General features: G+C 40.8%; 1 protein-coding gene across 3 annotated transcripts; it reads right to left on the bottom strand.

The window, feature by feature from the left end:
- Window positions 1–342: 342 nt before the first annotated feature.
- Window positions 343–9,789, bottom strand: zbtb18 (zinc finger and BTB domain containing 18). 3 transcript variants are annotated; one of them, XM_079636354.1, is made up of 2 exons: window positions 7,126–7,818; window positions 343–5,152 (listed from the first exon to the last, which is right to left on the bottom strand). In XM_079636354.1, exons 1-2 carry the CDS (start codon window positions 7,136–7,138, stop codon window positions 3,519–3,521), a joined length of 1,647 nt encoding a protein of 548 aa, XP_079492480.1. In that variant the 5' UTR covers window positions 7,139–7,818; the 3' UTR covers window positions 343–3,518. The 3 variants fall into 3 exon arrangements, with proteins under 3 accessions (XP_079492480.1, XP_079492479.1, XP_079492481.1); XM_079636353.1 differs by lacking the exon at window positions 7,126–7,818 and adding an exon at window positions 5,999–6,219; XM_079636355.1 differs by lacking the exon at window positions 7,126–7,818 and adding an exon at window positions 8,850–9,789 and having other exon boundaries at window positions 344–5,152.
- Window positions 9,790–22,783: the final 12,994 nt, after the last annotated feature.

A 22,783-nucleotide genomic window follows, 5' to 3' on the forward strand; every position in this document is an offset into this window, starting at 1 on the left:
CTCGCTGACTTAAAAGTGGTCAGCCTTTAGTGCATCTGTAGGCCAGGTTTGCCCAACAGCGAGACATTAGATAAAGCTGATTTGTTTTCTGGAAAACTGTACTTGAGGAGCTTTGGAAGCAGCCTGTGACTGAGTGTGTGTATGTGTGTGTGTGTGTGTGTGTGTGTGTGTGTGTGGCAGGGGGAGGGGAGATGGTCTTCGTACAAGCTGCTGCACATTTTCCCAGGTCCAACCCACGCCTTTACTGGAGCACCAGCCAGACATTAAAGCAGCATATACACATGAGCCATGTAAAACCATGTTCACACACACACACACACACACACACACTCGGACAGTATACTCAATCCACAGACCTCACGCACTGGAAAACATGTTTCCACCCACACGAGCATCTACAGTAAATAAGATTATTGAACTGAATGCAAAAACACAAACACCGTCTCACCAATCTGCACATCGTCATTGCACTGGCAATCCCGGCAGAAGTTTCTGACAGAAAAATGGCACGGAGAGGTTAAGGTTCTTATAATTTATTGCAGTTTGCACACAATTTAAAAATTTCACCAACAGCACACCAAAAGTACAAAACTAAACAGCCTCATAATTTACTTCCCTTGAGAAAATGAAACATACTATGATTGTCAAAGCTAAATGTCTAAATCCATAAAAAGAACAATGTCAACATAGCAAAAAATCTCAGAAGGGAAGCAATTACATGTGAAGTCGAATCTTCTTCTTCTTCTTCTTCTTTTTTTTTTTAAAATCCAGACAGCGATTGTCCTTGAATTCAACAGATATTTATTTTTCTTTCCCATACTCATTAGCCACCATGTTTGAATTTAACAGAGTTGTTCTTCACACTGGGGTTCCCGGGTTTCAAGTAAACTAAAGGGGTGTCCAATTTATGGATATGCTTCATAGGCCATTTCACAGCTTCATTTCCATTGAACAAAAGTCAAAGAAAGACATCCAGTATTCCAGCAACAGTTTCCAGTTTTCAACCTCTGAGTATAAGCTGATAACAGTAGTTTAAGGCGGTCAAGTACAATAGAAGCAAACAAAAAAACGTAAAGAAAAAGAAAGCATAGAAAACAAAATCAACCCCACAGTTGATTATTTTTTTTTTCGGTCACATTTTAGAGTGCAAAAGGTAAAAGTACCACCGTGCAAAACGCTATGAGGAGCGTGCGCTGTTGGCAAAGCTCAACCTTTTCACTAGCCGTTGCACCAGCCAAATATATGGAAGGACCGTTCCTGAGGCCTGCAAAGGCCCGTGTACCGCACACTCCTGTCCCGCTCGAAACATGTGCGGAGCCCCCGGCCCTCTCTAACTAAAGTAGTTCAAGCATTTCAGCCCTGTGTAAGTGACTGATCTATGTCTACAGCGCTAAGCCATATGTTTCTCATTTTTCTTTGCTTTTTATTTCTCTGGATTTGACAATGAAAGTGTTTTTTTGTTAAACAAACCAACCAACAAACAAACAAACAAACAAAATTAACAGAATTTTCACAATCTAAAAAAAAAAAAAAACCTTAATATAATTTTGCAAATTAAAAGAAGAAGAAAAACTTTTTAGAATAAACATTTTTCAAAAATCACAAATGCTGCAAAAGTTAACAATTGAACTTTTTTTAACAATCACAAATTTATAGATCTTTTCTTCAGTGTAACAAAGTCAATTCAATTAGGTTATTAATTAGGTGTATACATTTCATAAAGGCCTCTTTTGCACATCATTCTAATTTCATTAAGCTTCAAAAGGTGCAGCCAACCTTGCCAAACATCTTCAAGTGGCGAAAAAAACAAAACGTATGTATTGAACACAAACACACGCACACAAACCACTCAGATCAGAGTGTGTCGAGCTTTATGCTGTTTAAAGATCCTTCAGCTTTCTCCAAATAGATGTGCGCTGCTGAGGACACCCATAAAGAAGAGCTGTACCATCAGCCACGCAAATGTGTCTTCATGGCAATCGAATCTGAAGCAAGTGCCAATTGAAAAGATAAATAAATAAATTACAAACAGAACTGACATGATTCAAATGACAACAGCCAGTAAACAGGACACTGAGACAAACAGCAGTTGAGGACCCAGCACTGGGAAGAGCAGCGCATGAGGAGACGCTAGCAGGAACAACGCTAGCCTTCTGAACAATAAACGTAGCGATTCAGCTTCTGCCGACACCTGGCCCCCCGTTAACCTCCGAATTCTACAGCGAGCCCAGACCGAATCGCTTCCCATGTGTAGATACTGCAGCCTAACGTCAGTGCATTTCCACAATCTTCACAGCCCAGAATAAACATCTCACCAAAACCCCCGATTCATTCTCTAATGAGAGGGAAAAAAACTCAAATCTACCAAGGAATCAAATGAGTTAATTAAAAAATACACTCTCTGATGCAAAACAACAACAAAACAAAAAAAAAGTTAAATAAAATTCATGCAATTTCTACAGCGGTAATATTAAAGGTACTTTTTTTTCTCAACAGACAGGTGCCCTGACTGTAATGAATCAGTCAATTACAGTGTACAGCAATACAGCAAGTCACATCTTTTTCAATATACAGGTCAGACATCATGCAACAACAGATTCCGTTTTAAAAACGAAAAGTCTTAATAAAACACTACAGAAATCTCTAGAAATGCAGCCGATGTAAAAACCAACTTCAGTAGCAAACGAGTGATGTAGAGAGACTGCAACTAAAATGTGAAAATGACTTCAAATCATATTAAGAAAGGATAGAGGAAATGCAGCAACTGATATGAAAAAGGAAACTGTACATTGCATGAGTGCCTTGTTTGTCTTCCATCAGTCAAGTTTCCTATAACGAGTCAAAAATGTACAAGAGCTTAAGTAACGTGAGCTTAGAGCTTCCTCGTGGGATTTAAAGGACTGACCTGCTCACACACTACGTGTGTACATGTGCGTATGTGCATGAATACACATGCACCGCAACCACAGTCACACATCAGGTATTGTTCTCTGCAAATTTTAGTAGTGCACTATATATATATATATAGGCAAATGTGTACAGGTAAATATATGACCATTGTACCCGTTTAGTGTGTCCTTAGTTTTAAACTCCTGTCTATTACCTGAAATCTTCATATGCTTTTCATGGCAGATGTTCCTTGAAATTTAGGAGCGTATACAAATACTGTAAATTATATACAGTTGAAAATCCCAATGAATAATTTTTCTGTCAAAGTTGGTTACTGAGACCAGCACCCATGTTTTATAAAAACCCAAGGAGAACAGGAAAAAAAAAGAGACCCTAAACAAACCAGAAAATATAATAAAAGAAAAAAATCAGTAGTAACATTTTCATGTGCTAGTAAAGTGCAATTCAACAAGATTTGCAATGTACATACAAGAAAAATGACTGATTCAGACCCTTCGGCCGTCACTCTGCCCCACTCTTACCTTCACCACTCTTCCCCAAAAAATGTCACTCAGATCTCTCTCATCAATTTAACAAGCAGTTTAAACAGTCTGCTGTCATTTTAGCATTCATTTCCACAGTTCTTGAGAACTATCTTCCAGTGCCCAGTCTCTGACCGTGGGTAGATTGAGCGCCTCGCTCTTGACCGAGAGCGAGTTGACCAGTTCGCAGTGGAACTTGCGGATGTGTCGGTACAGGTCCCCTGACTGCGTGAAGCGCCGCTCGCACCACTTACAGGCGTGCGGCTTCTCGCGTGTGTGCACGACGGCGTGTCGGCTCAGGTTGTGCGAGTACTGGAAGCTCTTGCCGCAAGTAGTGCATGTGTAGGGCTTCTCGCCCGAGTGTGTCCGCTCGTGGCGCTTTAACGTGTACATGCAGGAGAAGGTTTTGCCGCAGATGGAGCAGGTGGGGACATTAACGTCACTGGCCGGCTTGGCCCGTACGCCTTCCTGCTCGCGAAAATGCGTGCTGAGGTGGATCTGCAGGATGTGGGGGCTGGGGAAGACCTTGTTGCATAAGGGGCACATGAAGATCTGAGTATGTGGGGCCCCCAGCATGCTGGAGACGTAAGGCAACAGGGCGCTTTCAACCCCTGCGACCTCCTGAGCTCGCTCACTGTCCCCTCCAAGGACGTCCGTGTCATCTCCTTTGTCGTCCCGCTCCAGCTCGCTGGCCAGTGAGGCCTCACGCAAGGCCGAAAGGTGAGCCTCCAGGCCCAGCCTCCGTTGCGCAACAAGGCTGATGTGAGTCCCGTTGGTGCTGGGCGGCTCCTTCACACCGCTGTGCTCCATCTCGTAGTCGCCGCTCACCAGCTCATCGTCGTCTGAGCCCGTGTCCTTCTCCACCTTGACTTGAACCAGGGTACTCTGAAGACTGTCTGGGGTGACAGAGCTGCAGAAGTAATGATTGCCTGACATGTTCTCCCCAGGACCTCCGCCCAGGCTGGACTTCACAGAGAGATCAAGCACACAATCTGTGTCTGCGGAGACTCTCCGAGATGCTGCAGAGCGACGGGGCCGGGGCCGGGACCGGGAGCCGGTGGAGCTGCTGGGGCTGCCGGCAGGGGATTTGCCAGTGTCAGGGCCGTGCGTTTCTGCTTCCCTGGGGCTGGTGGTGGGAGACGTGGTCCGGTCAGAAGGCAGTCTCATCCACATGCTCCCCGGCTCCTGAGGGCTGTCCCGTTTGTTCTCTATGTCCTCGTCATCACTCTGCAGCAGGTCAGCGGTGGCCGGCCGGCCCGTGCTTCCACCTTCCGAGAAGCTCTCCACCTTGTCCGAGCAGCTGGATGCATCCTCCTCCCGTTTGGTGCTGTCGGCCTCAGTCGTGGCCTTCTGCTTGAGCTTCTTCTTGCACACCTTGACAATGTCGTACATGTGGAGGTAGCTGGCAGCAGCCAGCACATCCTCCACTGGAAGCGATTTAAACTGGAGCTTTCCCTCGTACATGAACTCAAGCAGGAGAGCGAAGGCCGGGGCTGTGACAATGTCGCTGTTCAGATGAACAATGTCCCTTTTGTCTAGCTGGTCCTTGTAAAAGAGGTGGAAGTACATGCTGCATGAAGCCAGCACTGCACGATGGGCTCGGAACTGGGCATCACCGACCAGCACAGTGGAGTCACAAAGGAATCCCTGATGTCTCTGCTCGCTCAGACACTGTAGCAAATGTCTGCTGTGGTCTGGAAACTCCATGCTGTCTTCATAACCTGCAAAAGACCACAGATGTTAGTGAGGCTCTCTAGAACAACAATTGTTTTGTCTGTGCTCTGTGTGGAACTTCTCTTTCCCACCCGCTCCGTCCCTCTCTCTCGCTCCATGCACACAGACATACTCTCACACTCTAATTCTCTCTCCCTCCCTCCTCCCCTGTGGGAACACTGGAAAAATGTTCACCACAGTCTTGACATAAAAGGATTACAAAAAAAAAGCACATGCAAAAAGTACATCACATTAAGCTAATTGTATTTTTCTCACTTGTGCACTTTAAAGTAAGCAGTGATGTGTTCATTATTAAATTTCAAACTAACCCTTTTAATTAAAAGTTTAAAAGCACAACCTGGGAAATTAACACTAAAATGTAAATAAAAAATATATTTATTGCAAGTTACATTAAAAGGAATATATCCGTGAGCATCCCATCACAATCGTTTGAGTTTAGTCAGATGCCGTGATGTAAGAAGCTGAAGTCCTGATTCTACAGATGCCTGCGCGAGAGAATCTTTCCTGTTTTTACTCTCTGCGCTCCTGGAGCAGTTATTTATAATAACCCACTTTGGCCAGGACGCCAAGTATAGGTAACAGGCTTACAGGTACACAAACAGCTCACCATCATGGGCATACTGCATAAGTATACTAAGTACCATGATCTCAAAGGTTGCGACAACTGAGGTAGCAGAACATCAGTATGACGTGCGTAATCAAAGACGGACATTGTACAAATAAAATACGATAAAAAACTAGAAATATACACGGTATTAAAAAATGTTACACAAACTATTTATAAATGAAAAAAGGGCTAATTAAAAAAAAACGAAAAAATATGAAAATCACACCTGTTACCCGCGGAGATCGTTCCCGTCTAAAAAAATGCACCAGCGTCATGTTCAACCAGCGGACTTAAATGAACTCATTAGAATCTTCATTTAAATCTGATTGGGATAGCACGCCAAAGCCCCCCACCCCACCCCAAACAGCGTTCAGACCTTCATTAATGAGGGGCTTATAGGGGGACAGGGGGATAACAAACCTCTCGCCAACCCTCTCCTCCCCTTTTCCCCCTCCCCAAATCTTTGGAGAAATGGAACATCCTCCCCAAAGAGGCGGTCCACAGTAGATTTACAATACAATCACTTTAAGTGCCCCGTAGTCCACATCAATCCTAATCCTTAAGATGGCTAAAAATAAAGATTGCAGGACAGCTCACAAGGTAGCAGCGATCAAATTAGGAGACTGGGAGGACAGAGAGGGACGGAGAAGGAGGCTTATGAACATCTGATCCAGCTGACTGAGACCATATGGCAGCTGCTGCCCAGATAAAGAGATTAAGACTAGGAGGAGTGCGATTACAGCTGTCTAGCCAATTCAGGCAGCTCAAATCTGCAAGTTCTAAATTAGTCCTTACAAACAGGAAAAAAAGACAGAAAGAGATGAGCAAAAGCCTAAAGACGGGACATTTTGAAGAACGCAAGTGTGATTATATAAAGTTGCAGATTTATCTCCCTAAAAGCTTTTATGTCTTTTCGGTCGCTTTAGCAGATTAGGAATTTTGTTCAATTGGACTGAAAATCTCATTATTTAAAATAAAAACGGATTTTGACAGATTAACAGCATATAAACACATATGAGTTTCTTGTTTTAATTCAATAATACTATAATAAACTAACCTAACCAACCACACCACTGTATGCCGTCACAACAGAGCAACAATTTGCCATTGAGAACAAAGTGGCTGAAAAGAAGTCTTGTAAACAAACAGAATAATGAAACGCTTGCCTGGAAACCTCTTCATGGCAACAAAAAGTGTCACTTGTCCCCAGCCTGGTTACGCTACACCAGCTCAAAATCCTTTACTTCCCATTTCCCACACTCTGATAGCTGATGGCAGACGCGCAAAAAAAGACTTAACGAGAGCTCCCTATTCAAAACACATCCCTGTTGCCCGGACCCCCCGGTACAGTACCTGCAGTACGCATCAACTTGATTAAGTCCACTGTTGTGGTAGCGCCGGCTGTAACTCCCTCCGCCGAATCAATGAAAGGGTAGAGACGCGAGAGAAAGAGAGAGAAAATCAAACTGTGAGGGACAGATGCAAAGTGGAGGAGATGTTGGAGGGGAATGCGATGCCTCCTCCTGCACACAGATCCGCACACACACTAACTCCCAGTCTGTGCGTTAGAAGAAAAGACTGGGGGATGGCAGCCTGTCAGCTGCTCTGACATCATGTTCAGATGGAAATGCTACCTCCAGCTGTGCTCCTTTTAGTGCCATATGCTACTCCTCTACACTCTTGCCACCAGCCTCTCCTTTATACAACTTTGTTTCTCTTTCCCCCTTTAAAAACGGGAGGAAGGGAAGTGTTGTGAGGTGATTTTGTAGAAAACTAGCCAATTCCCCCCTTTAGTTGTAATCTCTCAGCAAAGAAGAACTTGGAACTGGGTCCGTCTGAAAGCCGACACTTTTTTCTAACCTAGTTTCCTGCACTGAGAATTTAAATACCCTCAAGTTTTTTCCCCCCTCTCCTTCCAGTAACCATAAACAAAGGCCAGCACAGCACATTTGCAACTGACAGATCCACGCAGCTGATATTGTTTTCGACTTCTTTATGGTTCACTGGCTGCGCCATTACCGTCATTCATTTTACTAACCCTTTGGACAACTGACAGAGGGGGGGGGGGGGGGGGGGAAGAAATAAGAAACAATGGGAACAATCATGCAGGCTTTATAAGTACGGTTCAAACAAAAGACACTGTATTCCGCATTAGGTATTGCATACCTCCTTTCTTATGAAGTAGCCTATCCCACTTATAATTGTGTTAATTTTCAGAAACTTCTTTGGTACAAGCCAAACAACAGTTTCCTGTTTACCACTAAAATCAGCAAAACAAAGATACCAAACTATAATCTGAAGGTCTCTAGTGAAGGATGTCAACACTCATGAATATGAACAGAATAGTTAGGTTGTTGTTTTTTTAAAACTCATTGACATGCAAAAATATTTTTAAATGCATAAAACAGCACAAGAATGAAGAGTTTGGAGTCTGCATCTGTCACGAACATTTCTTGATCTCAGGGGGGTTTAAACAACTAATAGGAGCTTTAAATTCCATGGAAAATACGTACGATTAGCCTTGCTTCTGAATAATGTTATAACGTTATATTTTAGTTTACAAAGCAACTGGTCAGCATGAAGGTAAAAGAAAAAAAACTAAGCCAACACTGTTTTATACTGTGCTATTTCAAAGTAAACTTGTTTTCAAACCTGGCAAGTTCTCCAGAAAGACGGAATTGTGCCAAGTTAGCCATTCTTGAACTTAAAAGCTACGCTACAAAATAAATACACTGAAATCAAATAAACTACGAGTCCACCTAGGTAGGAAATGGTATTATAGCAGGCTACTCCTACACAAACACACACAGCACTGCCGACGGTCTTTCTCTGGATCCTGACCCCGTACGTTCAGGAAAAGCTAGCTAGTGTGGCTAACAAATAAAAAGTAAGCGTTCAACCTGCAGTGTTACAGTTTTGCGACAGGCCCCGATGCCACGCGCTCGAGCAACTCGTTCTACGCGTAAAGACCAACAGTCGCGTGAAAAAGATCGTTACTTTTCCCCATAACAATCCAGCCCGTGCCTCCAACCCCCCTTTCATCTCCTTAAAGAGCACCTAGTATCACAGGCACTTACAGACAACCAGGTCCAACGTCTTCCTGCTTCCTCCGTCTAATCCTCTCAGCGAGAAAAACAACTCGATTGACTTTCAACAGCTTTCCATAACAACCTGCAGTGGCAGGAAAGACAGAGCAGGCGAGCGGAGCGACGAGAGCTGCGGCAGCCAGATGTTTCCGAGCTGTTGCTACTCAACTCTCCTGTAAAGAGGAAGCGCTTGACTGGCAGCGCGCAAGCCAATGGAAGAGGCGAAAAGAAAAGCGAAGGCAAATTGGAAGCTGCCGCTGAGGGGGGAAGAGGGAGGGATGTTTCTTTCTCGGCGTAGGTTGACACCAGGCAACAGTGAGAAAGCAGAAAAAAAGGCCGAGCGAGCGAGCGAACGGACGGACTGGTTCCTCGAGCAGACTGGCGCAGCGCGCGGATCGAGGGACATTGCGCAATGTTACGTGGGAACTGTAGTCACTGGCCGAGCAGCGGTGAAGAACAGGTGCACTGCAACTTCCTCCCAGCGCTGCGGAGAGACTGCGAGAGAGAAAGAGAGAGAGAGTCACAGGGTTAGTGGACATTAATATGGCCACTTAAAAATCTAGTGAGTTGAGAGTATGATTAAACGCTAAAATTATTATATTACACAATAAAATAAAAAGTAATATGGTTCAAAATGTAACCATTACATTTGAGAAGGGCTTCTAATTTCCAAATATAAAGCGTACAAAAATCGGTTTTTAAACGGATGAAGAAATTTAATGCTATTGTGATTATACTGTTATTATTGATCAATGGTCATTCTTCTTATTATTATTTATTAGTATTATTATGGTGTTGGTGTTGTTGTCATCATCATCTGAAATACTACCAAGGGGTTTCCTTTGGTGGCTGCTTTAATTCCGAGATTAGGCCCATTAATAAATGTATTCATATTTCATCTGGCATTACACTATTGAAGTTACGAGAGCAATGGGACCATTCTAAAAAAAAAAATATTTATTCAATTACATGAATTTTGGTTAAATTAATGCAACATGCCATAGGCTACATAGAGAAATTGTTATGTCGTTGTTCACAAACGGCAATTTCTTTCTTTGGTTGAATGAATGGAAACAGTTGGATCTGGTGAAATGAATGAATAAGTTAATAAGTACACTAATAAAAACAAAATGAGCAGTATAAAATATGAAGAAAATTACATTACATTCAGTTCATAAGCAATTAACTGAAAGGGATAGTTCACTCAAAAATGAAAATTTTGTCATTACTTACCCTCAAGTTTTTTTTTCTATTGTTGAACACAATGAAAGAATGTTCAACCAGACAGTTGATGGAACCCATTGACTTCCATAGTAGGAAAAAAAATACTATGGAAGTCAATGGGTACTGTCTGGATACCAACGTTCTTTAAAATATATTATTTTGTGTTCAACATAAAAAAAGAAACTCATACAGGTTTGGAACAACATGAGGGTGAGTAAATGATGACAACATTTTCCCTTTTTGGGTGAACCATCCCTTGAAGGCTATAGATTCCTGTGTTCACACTCCATACAGGTATAGGCCACAGTTAGTGTGTGAGATGGTCAACAGGTAAACGTTTGCAATGCTAAGTACTGCATGTGCAATGGTCCACAGATGCGCTAAGTTCACTCAGGACCTTGTGAACACAGTCACGTGTTTGTCATATTTGGCTGCTGAACGCACCCGCCCATAATCAACCACGCTCCCACACTCATGCGTCCCAGTAAACTAATTGGCGTTACTAATACATTTCAAAACAAACCACTGTCCTACTGGTACTGGAATCTTGACATAATAACATTATAATTTAATGCAAATAATGGCCTCATTAAGCTGATGTGGCAAATGAGTCCAGGCATGTGATGTGTTGGTGTTTTCCATGCCGTCACCCAACAATCTATTCCTTGTTCTCTACGAGTTATCCAGGACTATTATCATTCACAACAGATCACATCAATAATAAATATTAAATAAAATTAAATGTTTTGCTTCCAAGTTTTCATTTCACTGAACTTTTCATTCATTTATGGTTCTGTCACTAAAAACACAAGTGTAATTTAATTTTAGATTGTATTGAGTATTTAGTCAATATACTAATGTTTCAGTTTAGAACAAAAGCTAGCCTACATTTTACCAAACAATCCCCACAATCCTCAAACTGTTTTTACACCAAAAAAAGTGTGCTTCACGTATAGTTCCAACTATTAGCATAACTGCTGTTAGTTCTCTGCTCCAGTATGATAATCAACAGGCCTTTTTGATCCCAAATGTTTTTTTGGAGATGACAGTCCCTTGAATACGGCTGTGCCATCAGCAAAGCACGGCTGATGTTTGAAATTATATTTACTGGAGTTCTCTCCATCTGTTCAGACTGAAGTCAAAGATGTGAGGCCTCGCTTTTGTGCAACTAAGAGCAATGTTCAGAAGAGCGATAGAGGACTAGTAAAAGTCATTTTATTTTACTATTACTATTAGAGTTATAGTTTTATCAATGAGTAATTGTTACATGCATCTTTTACAGTAGTTATCATTTATTGATATAATGATTTAAATTCGGCATATTATTACATTACAGCTCCCTCCAGATAAAGAAGGGGTTTTTGCCATATACAGTTCTATAAAATCACAAAAGCAGAATTTGCAAGAGGTCTTTCATGTGTTTGTGTATTCTTATGCTTGAAAATTCAATATGCTTAACAAGAAAAAGTGCATAAACAAAATGTAATCCTGTGTAGGCTATAATGCTCGGAGAACCACTTGACAGTTTATTCAGGTACTTCTGCATTCCCACCTCTTGAGGTCACTGTGGAATCCATGTTTGTGGATGCTAATGAATTCACTCAACTTGCACCAACATAACTAGCTAACGTTTCTTATGCATTCTTACATGCACAAGATTATACACACTTCACACATTAATAGTATATATGTGTTAATTATAATTAAAACTAGTAATATAAGTTGCATGCTCATCCATATTATGAGGAATTTCATGTTGACATGAGCTATTAGACAGACATAAGCAGATGTTTATACAGTACTCTGACCTTTTTGATAGGATTAAACATAGCCTATGAACAAAGTTCAGCCACAAACGCAAATGTAAGCATTGAGTAAAGTCACCTCTCAGTTCAATTATGCATGGGACGTAATGGCCGTGAACCCTGATGAATTAAATTTAACGTATAGACGATGAAGCAATGAATGATAGACATCTTTACAATGTCACACACTTATAAAGGTCCTAGATCACATAATTTTCACAACTCACAACATTTAAAACTCTTTTATGTAGTTTTGTCAACTGAAAGACATTTCATCAGCTGAACTATCAGTATGTTTAAACATACAATCAATTGAACGGACTGTATTATTTTATCTCTCACATCCTCGTTTTTATTCCTGTCAACAAATCAAACATGGCCCTGACTAAGGTTTATACTGCTGGTTTTCTATTCTGACCTTAAACAAATGTATTGTTTTTGACACGTAGACGGCAAAAGTCTGGCTTCTGGTACTTACATAACATCTGGATCACTTTCTCTGTTTCAAAGTACTTTATTGGGATTATTGTTTTATATAATATTGCAAAGCATCAACACATTTAACACATGGTTACACAAACACTGATGCTATGCTAAAATAAATATTAACAATATAAAATTAAATATTTAACAAAATAGTTTTAGTTTAACATAAGTATTGTTTTTGCATTACATTTTACATTTACCATAATCTAACATTATCTTTAATCTTTAAACAATAATAATTGTATAACACTGTTAAAGAAATCTTTAGCTTTAATTTCAAAATGTATTTCTCATACCATACATTGTAATGTTGTGATGCCTAAATTGGTGTTACTTAAAATAACTGCATTTAGTTATTTAATGTTTTATTTTTATTTAGACTTTTTATATTTAAAATATTATGGATTTTTAAATTTTTTATATGTTTATAGAATTATAATAAAAAATACATGTAACAAAATACTTGCTGTGTGTGTGTGTGTGTGTGTGTGTGTGTGTGTGTGTGTGTGTGTGTGTGTGTGTGTGTGTGTGTGTGTGTGTGTGTGTGTGTGTGTGTGTGTGTGTGTGTGTGTGTGTGTGTGTGTGTGTGTGTGTGTGTGATTGAATAGTGATTTACATCAAATAGGCTACTATCAAGAAGAGTTTTATACATGCCGTCATGTAAATCTATTCCTTGTTTTGCACAAGAGTTATCCAGGACTATTATCATTCACAACAGATCACATCAATATAATATGAAATAAAATGAAATGTTTTGCTTCCAAGTTTTAATTTGTCTGAACTTTTCATTAAAGTATTTTGTTGAGTTGTTACAGAACTGTAAATAAACCATGCGTAATTGAAAAAATTAAGTTACGTGAACTTGACAATTCCACATAACGTATTTTTTAAAACTACGCTTGAAGTTTATTTACTTAATAATTCTAATTTTTACAGTTGCTGTGCATTCAGAGGGAGTTTTTCTCACACAGTTACAAATTTCTCTTCTCAGAATGTACCCATGAGAATAGCAGATGTTCGAGAGAGGCTTACGATGATGAAGAGCTGGACAGAAACAGCATTATTTTATCCATACCTACTCAGTACTACGCAACAAAACTTCATAGGTGTCCAACCTAGACTGGTAGAAGGTAGGATGGTGATATGTATGATGAAACCAAAGTGCCCAACTATCAACTTTGATGACCTTCATCAAACTCAATCAAGAGAGGCCAACTTTAAAATAACTGCATAATATGGGGATCTCACTGTATCACAGTAAACCAAGCTCTCAGCATCAGATTCAAAACAAGTAGGCCTATGTACAAAATAAGAAAAGGCCCAACGTGGATCAAGAAACCCGCTGAATAAACACAGCAACCAATAATACAGGCAAGAACAGCATATTATCTGAGGCAGTACAGATATATAAGAAAATGTTTCTTACAAATCGAAGTTTGGAAAGAGCAGAGTATAAATATACACACAAATATAAATCCATATGAAATCTGCAGTACTGACAATGAAACATCAGCAGGGCAATGTCACCCTTACTTCACACCCAGCACAGACAGGCAACAGAGAGACAGACTCTCGGGAGAGAGGACGAGCTGGAGAGATGCGGCTGTATCATCAGATGGGCGATCACACAGTCTCGGGAGAACAGTAGGATTGTTTATCTGGATCTCAGTCTATTTCCTCCTCTCTCGGGACACTGCAGCAGCACGTCACCCAGTGCACACAGCAGCCTCACAATTATTATACCTCATAATAATTAGCATTTAATGAAGCACCCAGCCATATGGAGGAATCTGACTGTAACTGGTGAAGGCATGCTGATAAATGAAGGTTAATGCTGGGTGATAAATAACACAGCTGGAAAAGGGACTAAATGGCTTTGTGTTGAAGTACAAATGTGGAGGACATTTTTTTATAATTTATAATGTATTTGTTATATCAGTCATCCGGCTCGGATATGCATTTCCATTTAAAACAACACTTTTTAAGCAACATGACACAAGGAAGGAAAGAAGTTCATAAATACACATTTTTTTTTTTTTAAAGACAAGCAATATACTGTACTCATACATCCAATAATGATGTTGTATAAAGAGTTTTTTTTATATTAATGATTGTATTTATTTCACAAAAGCGTTATATCATATAAGCTTTGAAGTAGGAAAATTAGCAAATTACCAATTTTATCCTCAGAAAAACATCCTGTATTAGTATCCATATCAGCAATATTGACAGTCATGGTGGTATCACCCATCCCTTGTAAAATATATGAAAACAAAAGCAATCATAATTCAGTATGCAAATAATTGTAAGAAAAAATACCAATTGCAAACCAGTATGCAAATATGACAATGACGTCATGATAGCATTTTGAATTCTGAACATTTTGTGAGTCAATTAAAGATATTCCAAACATACAAAACAAAATCTCTTAAATTATTACGTGTACAACAACACTTTAGCGCGCCTAAGACTAACAATGTCACAGTTTGAATGTTGACGGTTCAGGCTAAATTGAAGAAAAATTGCATAAAAAAAAAAAACACTTTATTAGCTTTGTGGCATCGATTAATGTCCTCCTAAAAATTTAAAAGTGTAGCAGATTAAACGTTTAGCAGACTACACATTTAAAATTTACAGTCTTTCTCTTAAAAAATCAGACCAAAAATCTGATGACTCATCTTGAACTAAACCGATATCTGTCCAATCAAATGCAGGCAGCAAATAATTTCATGGTTCTGTCATACAAAGGCTTCTTTTTTTTATGAATTAAAAACAAACGAAAACATGGTGAGATGAACCCTTTGATATGTCCTGGCCTAACTTCACATTTACATATGCATCTGCGAATCGCTTATATCCAAAGTAAATAACATTACAGCAAAGATATCTTTCAATCGGTTTTAATAGGAAAAAAGTCAATACTGCATTTGTCAAGATAATTTATGTACCCTCTTCACAGCGTATGGGTAAGTCTAGTGAACACACCCTAAAAATCACTTCCTGCAGATCAGAGGACATGGTGACATTTTTAACAGAAGCTAAAAACAATAACATTTCAAGTAAATAATTCATGACCTACCTGTCTCACTTGCAGACCTCTTATTAGGCAAGATAACAGCTGTTCTTTCCCTCAGCACACCCAAAGCCTCTGGAGGTGCTGCATCTGTTTGGGGGGAGGACACATCCTCTAGGGTTCAGGCGTCAGGGGAAACTGCTGTGTGTTTAACTTGTTTATCCACAGATGGTGGAGATCAGGCCAAAAAAGAGAGGAAGCTTTCGTTTAATTTCACAATGCTTCTTCTTCTGTCTGTCAAGCAATTACATGAATTACATACACAAGTTGTGATTGTAATGCTCCTTGAATGGATCATTTGTGAAATCAGTGTTCCAAATATTACTGTAGGTCCAGGATATTAATGTGTTGTGTTATGATTTCAAGGTCTAATACACATTCACATCTGCTTGCCTAATCACATCTGCCTATAATTGAATCTGGAGCAGTGTGGGGTGCGATGTGCCATTGGTACTCCAGCACTTCCAGCAACCCTGAAATAATCGTTGAAATTCAAATGTTCAGTATAGCTGACTACATTGGTATATAATGGTGACACCTTTTGTAGGTGCCAGGTTTGGGTTGATGTCTTTTATTTTGAAATTTGTTTCAGTTTACGTCACTTGTTACAGGTGCATATATTACCTGTTAGTTTGTCTGTGGTTTGTATGTAGGAAGGGGGTGAGTAGCTGGGACGCTCACTTTCTGTTGACCGTTTTCGTTTTTGTTTTCATTTAATTTAGTTTTATTTTATTTCATTTGTTTTGCTTACTTTACCGTCATCATTCATCATCTGTTCACTTCAATGTTACAATAAATCAACTGGACTGCAATGGAAACGCGTCATCTTTTACTCCCTCTACTCAGCCTCTTAGCGGTTACTGGCTGCCGCTATATTTAGTCAACAGAAACGGGCTCGCTGTTGGATTTGATTACCGTGGATTGGAAAGGATTTCTTCGCACACCGCATGTGAAACGCCGACGCACACATTGAAGTGAGATCGCGCTTCTGTATCCTGACGGCAGAAGAGGTATGTGCGCGGTTCTGCTATGTTTGGCTGCAGCATAGCTGTTTATTTAAAAGAGAAGACGCTATGGTCGCGGGCCGTGCAGTGTTTGTGTGCCGCTAATTGGATGGAATGCGTTTGTGGAATGAAGTCGAGTTTACTACGCACTCGTAATCGCGCTGTGGTGCTGCGCCCATTCATGAAGTTGTTGGCTTGATCTGCGCGTTGAATTACGGTGCTGTTTGGATTACTGGGATTGCGTGGTGTGTGAAATGGACGCAGATGAGTCTGCGCACGCTGCTGTGAGCAGCAAAAGAGAGCCTAAGCTTACGGCAAAGGCATTGGCGCTTAAAATTGAGGCATTGCAAAAGTATCGCAAGGCTAAGGTGAATCAAATGAAGAGCTTGATTGTATCACTGAAAGATCTCATGGAATGTGATGAAAATGCTTTGCAAGTGTCGTCAATGGTGGAATCTTTGAAATGTTTGAAAGATGATGCATCTGTGTTGCACAAAGAAGTACTTCCTTTTCTTCCTCCTGATGAACAAAACAAACAAAATGAGTGGTTTGATGCTGTTTCTAAGCACAATGATGGATTTGTGGAAGATGTTGAACGATGGTTGAATGAAGCTAGGAATCTGAGGCAACATGTAATAAGTGAACCAAATTCTACTCAACGTGATGCAAACCTTTGCCCGTCACTTTCTGTCATTCATGATTCAAGAGCAATGGATAATTTTGCTGAACCTCAACTGAGTGGTGATTCTAATATTCCATCTTCTGCTGAACCAGTTTCATCATCTCATAATGTGCATGTTCCAAGTGAATATCCGAACGGTGATCTAGACGATGGTGATGTGCAGAATCAAATACAATCAACTGATAGTGTCTCTAACGTGAGCAGAAAAACGACAACAACTCAAGGATCTCGAACCAGTCGATCTTCCATTGTATCTGCTCATCTTAAAGTTAAGGCCGAAATGGCAGCCTTGTTGGCACATCAAAAAATGCTGTCACGGAAACATGTATTGGATAAGGAAGAGGAGGATTTGAAGAGGAGAAAAGAACAAATGGAACTGGACACTAAAATTGCTGTATCCATGGCCAAGATGAAAGTGTATAGCGACGTGAGATCAGAAAAAAGTGATTGTACAAATTCTTCTGATGCCAGTGCGTTAAGGGCAAGAAATACTGGAACCAGTTCTCTTAATCCAAATGTGGATCCATTTTTACCTTCAAGTTCACATTCAATGCCACTACAGCCACCTGTATCTTATACACAGGCTCAAGCAGCACCAGAGAATCCTATGCGTTTTCCAATTCCGTCAGCTCGACAACAGCAACAGATTGTAAATTCTAACACAAGGTTGACACATTCTACATTACCCAGTATCAGTCATGATGGTGGACATGGACATAGACCTGGAATGCAGGGTGCACATGGATCAAGATTACAGGATGGTTTGGAAGGAGGAAGTATCCTTAAGCTTATTGACAAACAAAATGAAATTGCTGCCTTATTAGTTCAGCAACACAACTTATCTTCACTTCCACTAAGGGAGGTCCCATTCTTTGATGGAGATCCATTGCGTTATCACGACTTTATGCGAACATTCGAAGAGGTGGTGGAAAAGAAAGCAAGTGGCCATGCAGATTGCTTGCATTTCTTGGAGCAGTACACTCGAGGGCAACCTAAGGATCTTGTTCGAAGCTGTCAACTGATGATTCCTTCACAAGGGTATATAAAGGCTAAGGCTTTGCTCAAGGAGCATTTTGGCAATGAGGTACGGATAGCCTCAGCTTACATGAAAAGAGCGCTCTCATGGCAAGCGATAAGACCTGAGGATGCAAAGGCTCTGCAGGACTACAGCTTATTTCTTCGGAGTTGCTGCAATGCTATGCAAAATATTTGTTACATGAATGAGTTGAATCTTGCCTCTAATATGAAAATTGTTCTTGCAAAACTTCCTTATAAGCTCAGAGAAAGATGGAGAATGGTGGCATATGATTTGCAGGAAAGACGTAACCATCCAGCTTGCTTTTCTGATATTGTGGACTTCATAGAAAGACAGGTGAAAATAGTCACCGATCCGGTGTTTGGAAACATTCAAGATGCCCTGCCTATTGGAGGTAGAAACCTGAATACCAAATCGCCTCAAAAACCTAGAAGTAGTTTTGCCACCACAGTCAACGCAACTGGTGCAAAGGAGTGTGTTGGGAAGGCTAAAACCTGTCTCTTCTGTGATGGAGCGCATGCATTGGACTTCTGTAAAAGGCTTGTTGAAAGATCTCATGCAGAAAAGATGAATTTCCTGACGCAAAAGAGGATTTGTTTCGGTTGCTTATGTATAGGACATTTCAGCCGTGATTGTAAAGAGAGAAGTATATGCAGAATATGTCATCTCAAACACCCAAGTCTTCTTCATATTTTTCCATCAGAAAGAAGGGCCATTCAGTATAAAGATGAGCCAAAGTCAACCGTGGGAAGTGGTTTAGTGTCGCTCCAGTCCAGTGCTCTTACTGGGGCTGGTAAAGAAAATTGTGCATTGTCTATCGTTCCTGTATGTGTGAAATCAAAGAAAGGAAGTAAAGTTGTGACCACCTATGCTTTTCTGGACTCTGGGAGCTCTGCATCTTTCTGCACAGAGAGTTTGATGTCCAAGCTCAATCTCTCAGCAAAGAAAGTTAACATTCTAATGAGAACCATGAGTCAGGACAAATCCGTTTGCTGTTATCTTCTGAAGGATCTGGAAGTGTCAGGATTGAATCAAGAGCATTACTGTTCTTTGCCAGAGGTATACACGCAGAAAACCATGCCTGTAAGTAAAACCAACATCGCCACACAAAATGATCTTGCTTGTTGGCCTCATTTAAGTAATTTATGCTTGCCTTCAATTGATGCTGATGTGGAGTTGTTGATTGGTGCAAATGTGCCAGAGGCTTTGGAGCCATGGCAGATTATTCGCTGTCAAGACAGTGGACCATATGCCATTAAGACCATGTTTGGTTGGGCAGTTAATGGACCAATCAAGCGACAGGAAGAGTATGCTGTTAAGGAAGATTCTCACATGACTGTCAATAGGATCACAGTTATGAAACTGGATGAGTTATGGGAGCAACAGTTCAAGGGTGACTTTCCTGAATGTGCTCAGGAAGAACAGCAAGGATTGTCAATGGAAGATCATCAATTCATGGATTTTGTTTCCCAGTCAGCAAGACTGACCAATCGGCATTATTACATTGGTCTTTCACTTAAAAACAAAAAGGTAGTCATGCCCAAGAATAGAGCAATCGTGGAACAACGTGCTCTGAATCTTCGAAGAAGGCTTCAAAGAAACGCTTCTTTTCATACTGACTATACTACCTTTATGGAGAGTGTCATCGCTAAAGGCCATGCTGAAAAGGTTCCCACAGCTGAACTGGAACGACTTGATGGACGCTTATGGTACATACCTCACCATGGTGTGTACCATCCTAAAAAGCAAAAGATCAGAGTGGTATTTGATTGCGGAGCATCATATCAAGGAACATCATTGAATGATCATCTTTTGCAAGGTCCAGATTTAACAAGTTCTCTGGTGAGTGTTCTTGTGCGATTCAGAATGGAGTACGTTGCCATGATGGCTGACATAGAAACGATGTTTCATCAGGTTAAGGTAAATCCTTATGATTGTGATCTCTTGAGGTTTCTTTGGTGGCCTGGAGGAAACATTGATGCCAATCTGGAAGAATACAGAATGGTTGTGCATTTATTTGGAGCAACTTCATCTCCAAGTTGCTCTAGCTATGCATTGAGAAAGTGTGCAGAGGACCATAAGGATCTGTATGATGCCAAGACCGTGGACATTGTCTTTAATAACTTCTATGTAGACGACTGTCTTGTCTCTGTGCCTACAGATTCAGAAGCTGTTCTATTGTACCAGAAGCTCACAGAAATGTGCGCTAAAGGTGGATTCCGATTAACCAAATGGATAAGTAACAGCCGCACTGTGTTAAATGCCATCCCTGAAGAAGACCGAGACAAGAAAGTTAAGAACTTGGATTTGGAACATGACACGCTACCTCTGGAAAGAGCATTAGGTGTGCAGTGGTGTGCTGAGTCTGATGTCTTCAAGTTCAAGGTGACCATCAAGGAGAGACCTCTTACTCGAAGAGGAATTCTTTCTATCATTAGTTCCATCTATGACCCTCTTGGCTTTCTGTCTCCTGTGATTCTACGTGCCAAAATGATACTTCAAGATCTGTGTCATGAAAAAATTGGATGGGACAGCACTATTCCAACAGTGTACATTCGGCGATGGACGAGTTGGTTGGAGAAACTTCATGAATTGGAGAAATTTGAGGTCCGCAGGTGTTTAAAGCCGGAAAAGTTTGGAGAAGTTATATCTGCCCAATTGCATTACTTTTCGGACGCCAGTGAGAAGGGTTATGGCATGGTGTCGTATTTACTACTTCATAATGATCAACAATGTGCCCATTCCTTTCTTTTAATGAGTAAAGCAAGAGTGACACCTTTACGACCTATCACTATCCCTCGTCTGGAGCTCACAGCTGCCACACTTGCTGGTCGCATGGACAAGTTGTGGAAGAGAGAGCTGAAGATGAAACTTCAGGATTCGGTGTTTTGGACCGACAGCACCTCTGTCCTCAAGTACATCCAAAATGAGACTTCTAGATTCAAATGCTTTGTAGCCAATCGAGTTGCTGAAATTCGAAGTGTTTCTGAGATCAGACAATGGAGGTATGTGAATTCTTCCAACAATCCAGCTGACCTAGCATCCAGAGGTCTAAAGGTTGATTCATTCTTAAAGAACCAGATATGGATTTCTGGTCCTCCGTTTCTTGTTCAACCACAAGAATTGTGGCCTGTGGATCCTACTGATGTAGGTGTGATGTCGTCTTGTGACCCAGAAGTGAAAAAGAGTGTTCTGGTGAATACTGTGCAAGTTTATCAGGAGTATGATTTTATGCCATACTTTAAATGCTACTCTTCATGGATGCAATTAAAAAAGGGCGTAGCTTGGATCCTTCGACTCAGGAACATTCTAATTGATCTCAGCAAGGAAAGGAAAAGGTTGATGACTACTAACTCTGATATGGACAAGTTGCAACGAGAGACTGTTGTTAAGAGAGAGATACAAAAATTAAAATCCAATGCGTCTGCAAAATTGTTGTCTACTGATGAGCTGGAAAAAGTTTGGATTGGAGATTATCTGTCTTTGCCAAAAGAAGAGATATTCTGAGGAACTGGCTAGTCTACGGAAAGATGGATTGGTGAAACGGAATAGTGAACTCTATAGACTTAACCCTGTGCTTCACTCAGATGTCATCAGAGTTGGTGGGCGTCTGGACAAGGCTATGATGCCTGAAGAGGTTAAGCATCCGGTAATACTGGCCAAGGATCTACACATTTCAGATTTGATTTTGCAGCAAATTCATCATGACATTGGACACTGTGGGCGTAATTATATGCTGGCTAATTTGCGGCAGAGATATTGGATCCCTGGTGCTAGCACGGCTATAAGGAGAATTTTGTCCAAGTGTGTAGTCTGCAGACGTCTTCATGGAATCCCGGGTCATCAGCAGATGGCAGATTTGCCACAAGATAGGGTTACACCTGACAAACCGCCATTCACGCATGTTGGACTGGACTGCTTCGGTCCCTTTGAAGTCAAACGGGGAAGGAGTGTTGTAAAACGTTATGGAGTGATATTCACATGTTTGACTATAAGAGCGGTTCACCTTGAAATGGCAAATTCACTTGATACAGACTCTTTCATCCATTCCTTAAGAAGGTTTATTGCACGTCGAGGACAAGTTGTCGAAATCCGTTCAGACAATGGTACAAACTTTGTTGGTGCCCAACGTGAACTGCAGCAGGCTATGACAAACTGGAATCATAATCAGATCAACTCATTTCTGCTTCAAAAAGGGATTAAGTGGAACTTTAATCCCCCGGCTGGTTCGCACTTTGGAGGAATTTGGGAACGCCTTATAAGATCAGTAAGGAAGATTTTAAATTCTATCCTTAGAGGACAAAGTTTAGACGAGGAAGGTCTTTACACACTACTTTGTGAAGTTGAATCAATCCTTAATAATCGTCCAATATCAAGAGCATCTCTGGATGTTAATGATTTGGAAGCCCTTACTCCTAATCATCTTCTCCTCTTGAAAACACAGCCGTCTTTATCACCTGGACTGTTTAAAAGGGAGGATTTGTATTCTCGACGACGTTGGTGACAGGTTCAATACATGGTGGATCTATTTTGGAAGAGATGGATTGGGGAGTATCTACTTGCACTACAAGAACGCCAGAAGTGGCTGGTGAAGAAACGCAATTTTCAAGTGGGA

The sequence above is a fragment of the Phoxinus phoxinus genome (genome assembly GCF_949152265.1).
Source record: "Phoxinus phoxinus genome assembly, chromosome: 14".
Classification (NCBI taxonomy): domain Eukaryota; kingdom Metazoa; phylum Chordata; class Actinopteri; order Cypriniformes; family Leuciscidae; genus Phoxinus; species Phoxinus phoxinus.

Bases quoted from the DNA above. Each gene is read 5' to 3' on its own strand.
- zbtb18 (XM_079636353.1), bottom strand. From the start codon at position 6,047: ATGACGCTGGTGCATTTTTTTAGACGGGAACGATCTCCGCGGGTAACA. The intron at 5,153-5,998 runs GTGTGATTTTCA...GGTCTTTTGCAG, and splicing joins ACGATCTCCGCGGGTAACAG to GTTATGAAGACAGCATGGAG.